Source organism: Myotis yumanensis, unplaced genomic scaffold (assembly GCF_028538775.1).
Source record: "Myotis yumanensis isolate MYYU_CA2020_CCGP unplaced genomic scaffold, mMyoYum1.0.hap1 SCAF_1, whole genome shotgun sequence".
Lineage (NCBI taxonomy): Eukaryota > Metazoa > Chordata > Mammalia > Chiroptera > Vespertilionidae > Myotis > Myotis yumanensis.
Window position 1 is genome coordinate 62,648,775 of NW_027223752.1, and position 12,416 is coordinate 62,661,190.

Genomic DNA, 12,416 nt, shown 5'->3' on the forward strand with positions numbered 1-12,416 from the left:
CCACCTGCAGGCTCCTCTAGTGGGTAGCAAATGGGCTACTCTCACCTTTCTGGGTTTGGCAAAATGGTGCCCTGACTGTGGCCCTGCTCCAACTATCCACTTTAAATAGCCCAGCCTACTCCTGCCTCGGCTGCGAAAATGCAAAGGTCTAGCCCACAGTTACTGCTCCTGGGCTCAGGATGGCCCCTCCATTTACTTCAAACCTCTCGTTGTGCCTGTTCTTCTTTGGTCTCCATGTTGTTCGGCAGTGGACCCCCTCCGCTTTTCCTATGCATCTTCCTACTGTTGCCTCCACCCTTCCCCAAAGCCCTGTTTGCTGGGATGCCTCCTTAGCCTCACCTTCTGCAGCCCAAAGGCAAGCACTGCCATCTGCCCGGCCAGCCCCCAGATGCCACACATTGCACTCTGGCTGGGCCTCAGGGGCTTGGCTCAGCATGTGTGGGCAGAGAACTGGGCACTAATTTCACCTGCTCCCTTCTGGTTCTAAGCCTTCGCATTCTATCTTGTCTACTATCTGAATCCTCCCTGTGGCCAGCACCATACTTCACAGAACACTCTGCCCAGTTCCCCTGTCCAAGGTCTGGTTTTCTGACCCTGAACCTCAAACCGGGGACTGAGGCCTGCTATTGGCTAACTGCTTGCCAAGTGGACTGTCCACACCTGGATGCCCTTTTGCAATGCTGCTTCAAGTGGCGGGGATGTCCCCAGACCACGCCTTCCCAGCCTGTCCCATTCTTCTGTGCTGTGGTTGACTAGGACCTGCCCCACCTCATGTGAACAGAAGAAATGTGAACAGATCCTCAGCAAAGAGTGGGCAGCAGGAAACATTCACGAGAGGCTAGCTGAAAAAGCTACTTCTGGGTTTCCCTTCATAGCATAGTCCCACTGGTTCATTTCACATGTAAATTATCAAAGTATCAGGCATAAGCATGTTTAAACCCAACTACAGAAGCACAGTCAGGCACAAACGAAGGGAACTGGGAATGTCCATGCCATTGTGTCCATCCATCTTCTGGTGCAGGTAATAGCAGAGGGTGATTACATGCAATAAGTAAGGAAAGGAGAAGCTAATACATAAAGGAAACCAAACAAAAAACACAGGTTTTCTGGAAAAAAGAACAAACAGTTCTTGAGAGAAAGCTACAATAAAGCTTAAACTGTGAAGATGATGAAGATTCCCATGACCATGTAATAGTTAGCCTTTGATGAAGGGCTGGCACCAAAGGCCAGTGGGATGGTGAGATGTTAGAGCTGAAGTGGAGAAATGAATGGTCATCATGCTTTTCTAGTTGCTAACAGCACCACAGTATGGCCGCATTACCCAGGTCATTGTTCTTCGTGATGGCAGCTGCCACCCTCGTTCGTGGCCCTTGCTTGGTAAACTGATATCCAAATTTGAGGATCCTTGAATTCTCCTCGAGCATCTGGGCAATTTCCATCTCTACGGCTGTTCCCAACTGCTGTCTCTGGTTGCAGGTGCAGGTACATACATAGGATGACCAAGAAGAATGAGGAAACAGTTACTTGTGTGGAAAAGATACGTGGCTACTTGGACAAAACCAAAAAAACAAAACAAAGAGCCAAAAGTCTCCAAATGAATGGAAAAAAGTCACTTGAGATATTTTCTTCCATGCAGTCATTTGCTCCTTGTCTAGAAGCAAAACCCAACAGATAGATAGCCAAATCAGCTGGCATGCGAACCTGAGAGGACTAAGCCAATTATTTATGAAGGAAAAGATGATTCCAGATGTAAAATGAAAGCAAAACCAGTATTTGGTGTTTCCAATCTACCCCAGTGTTTATGGTTTAAACAAAGGGTGTTTTTTTTTTTTTTAATAGGAAAACTGTCTTATAGCAATCAATCCAATTATTGAATTTTCTATTCTGGGACCCATATCCAAAAATAATGAAAGATCATTCATTAATGGGCTGTTCTCTCTCAGCAGAGTCTCACTAAGATATCCCTAAGAGGCTTTACCATAGTCAAGTGAGTTATCACGCACTGAAGAGGTTACTGGGCTACAGAAAAGTAAATAAGTTTTTTTATGTTTGTGGAAAAATGTATTTTGTTTGTCTTTTAAGTTGAGACATAGAGTAATAAAAACAGTAAAAGTAGATTTTTAAAAATGACAGCATGTAAAAATAAAAATTTAAAATTAAATTTACGGGACACAGTATATTTTTTCATAATATATTCATTAAATATTTTTAAGTAAAAAGGACAGGCTTGTTTAGAAAAAGCAAACAATAAAGTGTATAAAATATAAAAGCTCCCTTCCCCTAATATTCCCACTCCACACAGAGAAAGCCAGTTTGGTATACAGTCTATAGTCTTAAACATTTTCTATGCATTCACATGTCTATGTAATCTTATGTACACCTATACTTTCTTCACAGACATGGATTCTAGTAGCATACTGTTCTGAAAGATGTTTTTCTTTTTCTTTTAAGTTTAATGACACCTTTTCATGTAGGTAAATACATGTTTACCTCAACGGACAGCTGCCCAGCATTCCACAGTAGTAATGCATCATAATGTCTGCAGCTAGGTCTTAATGACTGTTTTACATCGCTTTCCATTTCTACTATTGCAAACCTTGCTGCAGGGACCTTCCTGTACACACACAGTATATCCTGGGGCATTTCTGCAAGTGTGCCTGGGAGGCAAATTTCAGCAGGATCCAGGTGTAAGTATGTTTTAATATTTGACATATTACTGACTTCCCCTCAAAGGCTATGACAATTTTTACACTTGCTAACAGTGTTTGAGTTATTGTTTTCCCTTCCCTAACTAACATGGGATATTACCAATCTTTTCATTTCTGTCAATCCAATAAGTGAAACTTATATTTTACTTGTACATATTTAATTGCTTTAATTTGCTCTTCTCAAATTATGAATAAGAACAATTAATTTTCTCATGCATTTGTATGTCTTTTTTTTTTTAAACTACCAATCTCTGTAATTTGCCCATTTTTCCTGGGCTTTTAAAAAAAATTGGCTTGTAAATTTCTTATATATTAGGAAATTAGCCCTTTGTCAAATTTGCTGAAAATACTTTGTTCAGTTTTTTCTTTTTTTTGATTACTTAAAGACATTTTCTCCCTTTCATATGGTTAAATTTACTAATCTAGATTTTATGTCATTTTAGAAAGTCTCCACTCCTGATGCTTTTCCACTTGATTTATGATTTTGCATATTGTAATATTTAAATCTTATTTAATCTGAAATAAATTTTAATATAAGAATTAAAATACATCCTAGCCAGTTTTGTTCAGTGGATAGAGCGTCAGCCTGCAGACTGAAGGGTCCCGGGTTCGATTCCGGACAAAGGCACAGGCCTGGGTTGCAGGCAGGCTTGATCCCCAGTAGGGGGAGTGCAGGAGGCAGCCGATCAATGATTCTCTCTCATCATTGATGTTTCTATCTCTCTGTCTCTCTCCCTTCCTCTCTGAAATCAATAAAAGTATGTTTTAAAAAAGAATTAAAATGGAACACCAACTTTATTCCAAAATGCTAGCAAATTGTCCCACCATCTTTTACTTCATTTTTCTTCCATGATTTGAAATACCACTTTGCTGCAAAATTCTCAAGTATACTAGTACTTGAGTGTTTCTGGACTCTATTACCCTGTCACTCTATTTCTGTGCCAGTATTATGCAATTGGATTGCTCTAATATATATATATATCTTTTAAATTTGGAAATCTTTTTTTTTTTTTTTTTTTTTTTTTTTAGAGGAAATATTGAACATGTTGAATAGAGATATGGGCTGTTGGGGTCCAACCCCAGCAGGTCCAGGGATTCCCCATAGGTGTGGACGGAGTAGGAGAAGAAGGAATGACACGGAGGCAGCATTCAGGTGATCATCATAGTTGGGTTCCTCAGCCAGGTTCTGTTACCAGGTTCTCCAGGTTCTGTAGCCAGGTTCTGTCCAGGTTCTCCTGCCATGTTCTGTCTAGGTTCTCCAGCCAAGTTCTGTAGCCAGGTTCTGTCCAGGATCTTTTGCCATGTTCTCTCCCTAGGTTCTCTCTCTAGGTTCTGTCTAAATTTGGAAATCTTAAGTATGGGGTAGATGAAGGATAAAAGTTTATGGAGAAAAAACAAAACAAAATATAACAAACAAAAAGTTTATGGAGAAAGTTTTGTGTCCTTTGCTCTTTATCTTTCTTTTCATCTAGCAACCTGTCAAATGAGTCTCTTGCCAAGATATTAACAAAATGTGGTACTTCCAGTAAGACAACAGTTTTGGGAATCCACAGGGTGGAGTCAGCATTCTAAGCAATGCGGATCTATGGGAGGGAGGAGCAGCAATAAAGTAAGAGATATTGACCTCACAGTATCATGAGCAACTTTAGCTCATGACACACTTTTGAATAATGGGACTGTATTAAGGACTGAGATCCAACCTCAGGGCGGGGCTGCCACAGTTATGGCTTATGCCCCTGGAATGGGCCAAGTGGTGCTGTCCAAAGGCAGCAGGAGCTCGTGGTGGATGTGGCTGACTGAGAGGGATAATATAAAAGTTCCTTTATTTCCCCTTGCAACTCTCAAGCATTTGGGGTCCAGCACTTGGATAACTTGGAGGATGGCGTGTTGATATAAAGGATATAGGAGCTGAAAATTATATTGGGGGGCATGTAAAAGAGGAGGAGAAAGTAATATAACATAGGGCATCTTTCTTTCTCAGACTGAGTTTTTTGAAATTTTTATTTGAGGTCTTCTGTGTTGTATAAACCCAGGACACTAACTGAGCACCAGAATTTCTTATAATTTGGATAGTATGTTTCTCTTTATTAAGTCACTAAATACAAAGAAAAAAAAGAAACAAAAGTTCAAGCATACATTCCTTCAGATCACCTTTTGCTTTTCTTTATTTTTATTAATGTCTTTTTAAAAATTGATTCTTAGAGAGAGAGAAGACAAGAGAGGGAGAGAGAGAAACATCAATTGGTTGCCTCCTGCATGTACACCCACATCCCAAATGCACCCTCACTTGGGATTGAACCTGCAACCTGGGCATGTGCCCTGACCAGGAATCGAACCAGTGACCTTTTGGTGCAGGGGATGATGCTCAACCAACTGAGCTACACTGGCCAGGGCACCATCTGTTTTTCTTTAAGTAACCTCTTTTCACTACTCCAATTTATTTATTCATGAATATGCATTACCAATTGTCCTCACAGGGCACTGATTAAGTCATTACATATTTACCTGGAACCCACACAGTGGGGGGTTCTCAGCAGGCCTCCATTCTGGTGCAGTTTCCTGCTGCAATGATATTAATTGGGTCTCAGCTGCTGGCCCTGCCTGAGGAAACTGTCTTAGAGATTTAGACAGAGGAGGAAACTGAGATTTACTTCTAATAGTCTATGAGTCAGTGAACAAACTTGTGGATGGAAATCAAGGTTTGTTTATGAATTTCCTCATTCTTAAAATAAAGCAAAACATTTTTCCAGTTGTTCTAGAACTTAATCCTCTTCTTTGTCACGAGTAAAGAAAAGTCATTTTAGAGGCATACTGGGGGACTAAAGTTGAAAAATTACACAAAACCATGCCCAGATGACTGAAGAGGGGTGGTGAGGATGATACTTTAGGTGGGATTTTTAAATTTATTTGTTTGTTTCATTTTTGTTAATCTTCATCTGATGATATTTTTTTCCATTAATTTGTACGGGGAGTGAAAGGGGGAGTGAGGAAAAGAGAGAAAGGGGGAGAAAAAGAAGGATGGGGGAAAGAGAAAGACAGAGAGCGAAAGAGAAACATTAATGTGAGAGAGACACATTGATTGGTTGCCTCTGACTGGGGCGGGGATCAAACCCAACAACCCAGGTACCTGCCCTTGACCGGGAATCAAACACGAGAACTTTCGGTATTTGGGCTGACATTCTAACTTCTGAGCCACACCAGCCAGGGCTTATTAAAAATATTTGTATTGATTTTAGAGAGAGAAAGAGGAAGGGAGGGAGGAAGGGAGGGAGGGAGAGAAAGAGAGAGAGAGAGAGAGAGACATTGATTGGCTGCCTCCTGCACGCTCCCTACTGGGGATCTAGAAGGGATTTAAGAGAGACTGTATTTTAGGTTCTTTTTCACATACATTAGAAAAAGCTTCTCTATTCTAACTTTTCAGGATTTCAGCTCACTCACTACATATAAGGTTGTCAGATTTAGCAAATAAAAATACAGAACACCCAGTTAAATTTGAATTTCAATAAATAACAAATAAATGATTTAGTATAAGTATGTCCCATGATATATTTGGGATACAGTTATACTAAAAATTAATTGTTGCTTATGTGAAATTCAAGTTAACTGTATCTTATCTGGCAACCCTAATTAGATGATATTTTACTAGGAATAGAGTATTTAGAACATTATTTCAGATATGGGGTTCCACTATGGCCTAAAGTAAACCAACACAAGAAGATAAATATACCTGGAATAAAGTGTCCACTTCTGTCTTAGATCTCCTGGGAATAGTTACTAAGGGAGCTCATCTTCTTCCTGATACTATTCTAGCTGATAAATATCCCTGAGCTATCAGTTCTTTTCCTTCTGGCATTTTTCTCACTTGTTTTCCTGCTCTCCTGCTTCCTGATGACCCTTAACTTACTATCAGCTGGACACACAACAACATACACAGCATCAGCTTCCCCTGAATGTGTCTGGGCGTCCCTCCACACCTCTGCATTTGGAAAGCTGTTTTGGTGATGCATCCCTTCTGGGGATGGTGAGGAAGGCCGCCTGTCTCCTGGTGGGGTTCCCACTTCCCTAATAACAAGCCTCAGGAGGAGTACAGGGCTGGACAGTCCTGCGGTCCTGGTCAGCAAAAACAGAGTAGAGCTGTCCATGGAACCCGTCTCCAGGCTTAGGCAAAAGTCCTGACTTGGCCCAGCCAGCACGGCTCAGTGGTTGAGCATCGACCGATGAACCAGGAGGTCACAATTCCATTCCTGGTCAGGGCACATGCCTGGTTGCAGGCCGAATCCCCAGTGTGGGGCATGCAGGAGGCAGCTGATAATCATTCTCTCTCATCACTGATGTTTCTATCTCTCTCTCCTTCTCCTTTCCTCTCTGAAATCAATAAAAATATATTGGGGGGAAAAAAAGTCCTGGGTAGGATGCTGGGGCTTTATCAGATCTTAGAGGGTCTAGACCAGGAAATTTCTCAGAAATGCAGGGAGCACTTTCAACAGGCACTTCCCCCAATATCTCTCCCCTCCCCCCGACATCCCCACAAGAGAATGCTCGCAGTACAAGTCTCCTTGCTCTCTCCTCTTTCGGTTCTATTTCAGGGCCCTTTCTTCCTACTGTACAGTGTCTAGACCCCTCAGATTCACTGAATCCCACTGTAGACACTTCCCTGTGACAAAGGAGCAGGGTTACACTCCGAGAACTGAGACTTGCTCCCTGTGAGCAGGAGCCAGCTGAAGCAGCAGAGCAAGTCTGGAAGTAGGGCAGGCAGGCTGATGCTGGGAAAGAGAGGGCTTCCGGGGACAGGAAGTGGTGGCTCCAGGGAAAAACAACTTGCTTTGGCTGGTGAGGGGACCCTGAGAAACGCTGTAACAGCTGAGATTATGACTGCTCTGTGCATGAGTCCTGATGCTACTCTAAGCCAGGCCATCTTTAGAACCTGAAAGTCCTTTATTTATTTAAAAAAATATATTTTCATTGATTTCAGAGAGGAAGGGAGAAAGAGAGATAGAGATAGAAACATCAGTGATGAGAGAGAATCATTGATTGGCTGCCTCCTCCATGCTCCACAATGGGGATCGAGTCTGCAACCTGGGCGTGTGCCCTGACCAGGAATCGAACTGTGACCCCCTGGTTCATAGATCGATGCTCAACCACTGAGCCACACCGGCCAGGCATAGAACCCAAAGTCCTTTAAATGGGCTCTGTGGCCAGCACTAGACTGCAGGAGCCCGCTCTACTCTTTCAGCTCTGGGAACCTCCATCCAGGGACAGGAAGTCTGGCTCTGGGAGTGGCCACTCTGTAGCCATAGCCCCAGTGACGGGCAACAGCAAGGCTGGGGCAGGCATGGGTTGAGATTCCTGCTGAGAGGCCACAGTGATGACGGCTGAACAAAGCAGCTGTCATACCTCTGCCCTCTCTGCTCTTTCTCCTCCAGGCCTGACTAGCCCAGGGCTGGGGGCCAGCTGGCTCTTTATAACTCAGGTTGTCCCACTGTGCAATGCTTAATTAGGAACATGCTCTCCCCTACTCCCTCACAGGCCTGCAGCTTTTATTTTATTTTATTTTATATTTTATTGATTTTTTACAGAGAAGAAGGGAGAGGGACAGAGAATTAGAAACATCAATGAGAGAGAAACATCGATCAGCTGCCTCCTGCACACTCCCCACTGGGGATATGCCCGCAACCAAGGCACATGCCCCTGACTGGAATCAAACCTGGGACCCTTCAGTCCGCAGGCCGACGCTCTATCCACTGAGCCAAACCAGTCAGGGCTGCAGCTTTTATAATGTATAGGAAAGCTAGACCATAAAATCGAGCAACAGAATTTTGTCTTTTAACTCACTCCATTGTGGCGTACCTTTCACATGCAGCCTGTGGGTCAGCTTACCTGGTTGTCGATCTTGATTTCTGTCAAGGTGTCATTTTCTCTTAGTGCCTCCACCAGGGCCAGGATCCCAGCTCCAGTTACAAAATTGGATTCTATGTTTAGACTTTTCAAGGTCTTGTTCACTTTCAGCATATCTGCAAAAGCCTTATTATTCAAAAAGGAAATAACCATTAGGGTTTCTAAAGATTTATTTCCTGAACTCCCCACCCCCAAATTAAATGAGTCTTTTTTACAAATAACTTAAAAACTTAGTTAAATCATAATTTAAAACTCAAAAAAATGTTTAGTCCAGCAGCACAAACTTATGAATTTCATATATCTGCAAAACCAAAAAGAAAAAAGATACTAAGATACTGACATAGGATTACCAACTTTGCTTTGTTGAGTAAGGACATAAAAAACACACCAAAAACCCCACTGCCATCTGTTATCACTATCAATGTCATTTTTGAGAAAAGGCAGTTTAACATTAGGAAATATGTACAAAGGATCTAGCTTCAGAATTACTTTATTTTGCCCCTTCGTATATGAATGGATTAAAAGAAAACCTTGACCACTGACTAGCATTTAGACACTACTGATTTAGTCATATCATTTCAGGTCATCCAGAAATCAGAACTCCTCAAAGATAACTCTTGGAACAAAGTCATCTCTCAGAGTGGCAAACCCACCAGAGATGCCCAGTTCAAGCCTGCAGTCTGCACACATGTACCTGCTTGCTCCCCTTCCTCCCCAAGTTTTCCCTTCATGAGGAAAAGATATAACTTTTAAGTGACTGGAACCCTCACAATACATGAAAGCAAAAAAACCCCCCCAAAACCAAAAACAACCCCCCCCCCCAACAAAACCCAAAATAAAAGAGGGCCATTATCTTGAAGAATTGCTAAAATACAGAAAACAGAAAGACTGATGGAGAAATTAGCACAAAACTGCCTAAGATGCCAGAGGTAAGTCCCGACTGGGGCATTTCAATAAAGAACTGCTTTAGGCCCTGGCTCATGTGGCTCATTGGGTTGGAGCATTGTCTTGTATATTTAAAGTTCCAGGGTTCGATTCCCAGTCAGGGCACATACCTAGGTTTCAGTTTGTTCCCTGTTTGGGCACATGTGAGAGGCAACTGATGGATGTTTCTCTCTCTCTCTCTCTCTCTCTCTCTCTCCCCACTTCCTCTCTCTTTCTAAAAAAAAAAAAAAGAAGTGTCTTAGGAACAAATGGTACAACTAGAGTATGTGGAGAACACACCACCCCTCCCTGTGGTTTCCCAGAAAAGAGTACCTGCCAGCACAACTATCAGTGAACTATCAATGAAAAATCTAGGAAGAGCCTCTAGGGAGGGTGCTAGGACCTGAGAGAGAAGCAGTGCAGAAACTGAGGCACCTCCAGACCATCACCAGATACGATATGGATGAAAGGAAGGGAGAGGCAACTATTGCCCAGGAATAAAATATACAGAAATCTACTCTTGCAGATGAAGCCCTCCTAACGGCAGCACTCGTGGGGGACCCCTGGCTGCCTGCTGGCTCCTCATACACTCACTACAAAGAAGGTTGCCAGTTAATTCACCTGCCTGCTTGGAAAAACACTCATTCATTCATTCATTCATTCATTCATTAAAAAAAAGACTATTATGTTCCAGCAGCAGAGAAAACAAAAATTTCTACCCTAGTGAGCTTATATTTGAGGAGGGCAGAATCAAAATTAATTAACAAAATATGCAGCCTGTCATGTGGTGAATCAGAGGAAATGATCCTGGCTTACCCAAATCAAACTTGCTCTCTACTCAGAAATATGAACGGGCAACCAGTGATTGCCAGACATTTGAGAAAAACCAACATAAAAGAGAGAAGTGTTATTAGATATTAATGTTAAGAAATGTTAAGAGAAGATCAACATTCATCCAATAGGAGTTTCAAAAGGACAATAACAAAAAAGAAAAGAGAAAGCAAAAAACTACAAAATAACAGGAAAAGATTTCCCAGAGTTGAAGAAAGCTACACGTCTTTTTTTGTTGTTAATCCTCACTGAGGATATTTTTCCATTGATTTTTTAGGGAGAGTATAAGAGAGAGGGAAAGACAGAGAGAAACACTGATGTGAGAAAAACACATTGACTGGTTGATTCCTGCACGAACCCCCACTAGGGCCCAGGCCGGGGAGGATCCTGCAATCAATGTATGTGCCCTTAACTGGAATCGAACCCGGGACCCAAACCGGCTAGGGCAGCTACAAGTCTTTATCTGAAAGCACCCACTGAGGCTCAGAGGAATGAATAAAAAAGACTCATAAGTGGGCATATAAAGTGAAATTTCAGAACTCCAGGGAGAGTCCTAAAGTTTCTAGCAAGAAAAAATAAGTTACATGGAAAAAAGAATCACTCAATTTCAAGGCACTTGGGAATTGTAAGTGCTAAGGATAAGTTTTAAATTTTGGAGTCAACCCATATAATAACATAAAATATGACATAAAGCTGACTGGTATAGTTCAGTGGTTAAGCATCAATCTATGAACCAGAAGGTCACGGTTCAACTCCCGGTCTGGGCACATGCCCAGGTTGCGGGCTTGATCCCCAGTGGCGGTGTGCAGGAGGCAGCCGATCAATGATTCTCTCTCATCATTGATGTTTGTATCTCTCTCCCCCTTCCTCTCTGAAATCAATAAAAATATATTTATTTTAAAAATAGGATATAAAATGTATAAAGCTCAAATGTGTGAAGATAATAAAATAACTACAATTTGGTGATAGAAGAGCAAGGAGGGATGGAAGGTAGAGTGAGTTCAGAATTGCCTCATCTTGTCTAATGGAGGATAAAAAATTATCTAAGATGGCAAATTAAAAATAAAAATGTATGAATACTAGTGTTTTTCTACTGTGATTGCATATTAGAATGACCTGGAAGCCTTAAAAATATACCAATGCTTGGGCCCCAACCCAGAATAATGAAATCAGAACCTGGTGGCCTTGATAACTACATTTTTAAATTGCTGACAGTACTACAGATGTCCCCATCTCACCCCCCCACCGCTTTGCCCCCCTCCACCCAATCCCCAGCCCACCATAGGCCTTCATCACACTATTGTCTGTGTCCATAGCTGCATTTTTGAAAAGCTCCCCAGGTGACTAACATTCAGCCAGGATTGACAGACACTTTAATTAAAGTTATAAAGACAACAACTAGAAGAATGAAAAACAAACCAATAGTGATTATTCTGGGGAATAGAACAAGGAACGTCTAAACCAGTGGTTCTCAACCTTCTGGCCCTTTAAATACAGTTCCTCATGTTGTGACCCAACCATAAAATTATTTTCGTTGCTACTTCATAACTGTAATGTTGCTACTGTCATGAATCATAATGTAAATATCTGATATGCAGGATGGTCTTAGGCGACCCCTGTGAAAGGGTCGTTTGACCGCCAAAGGGGTCGCGACCCACAGGTTGAGAACCGCTGGTCTAAACTATTTAAATTGTTTTTATGAAGGAAGAAACAGAAAGAAAGGAGAAGGTATCCAACTTGGGTTTCTCAGGCTCTGCACTGTGGACATCTGAGGCAGGGAATTCTTTGTTGTGGGGAGTTGTCTTGTGTGCTGTAGAAGGCTTAGCAGTCTCTGAGACCCACTGAATGCCAACAGTACCCCTCCCAGTAATGACAACCAAAATTATCTCCAGACTGCCCTGAGTTGAGAACCACCGGACTAGAAGAATAATCCTGTGTATTAGTCAGGCAATTGCTTGAACTAAAAAGCAAGTACAAAGATTTGGACTGACGTGATTGTATACCGTGTAAATCAAAGTGCCAGGTCTTTAATTAGAATTAAATGTACACATTTTAATT

The 12,416-nt window shown here is 41.9% G+C and overlaps 1 protein-coding gene across 6 annotated transcripts in view; it reads right to left on the bottom strand.

Moving 5' to 3' along the window:
* Positions 1–12,416, bottom strand: part of TMOD2 (tropomodulin 2) — a 58,100-nt gene that overhangs the window by 7,552 nt on the left and 38,132 nt on the right. For 2 of the 6 annotated variants that reach the window (XR_011472424.1, XM_070422799.1), the window contains exons 8-9: positions 8,586–8,729; positions 1,322–1,466 (exon numbers count right to left, since the gene is read on the bottom strand). Coding sequence is in view for 5 of the 6 variants with exons in the window: in XM_070422799.1 (XP_070278900.1) it covers positions 1,322–1,466; positions 8,586–8,729 (289 nt within the window). In the remaining variant the exon portion in view is untranslated. The other 4 variants (XM_070422830.1, XM_070422790.1, XM_070422822.1 and 1 more) reach the window with 4 other exon arrangements.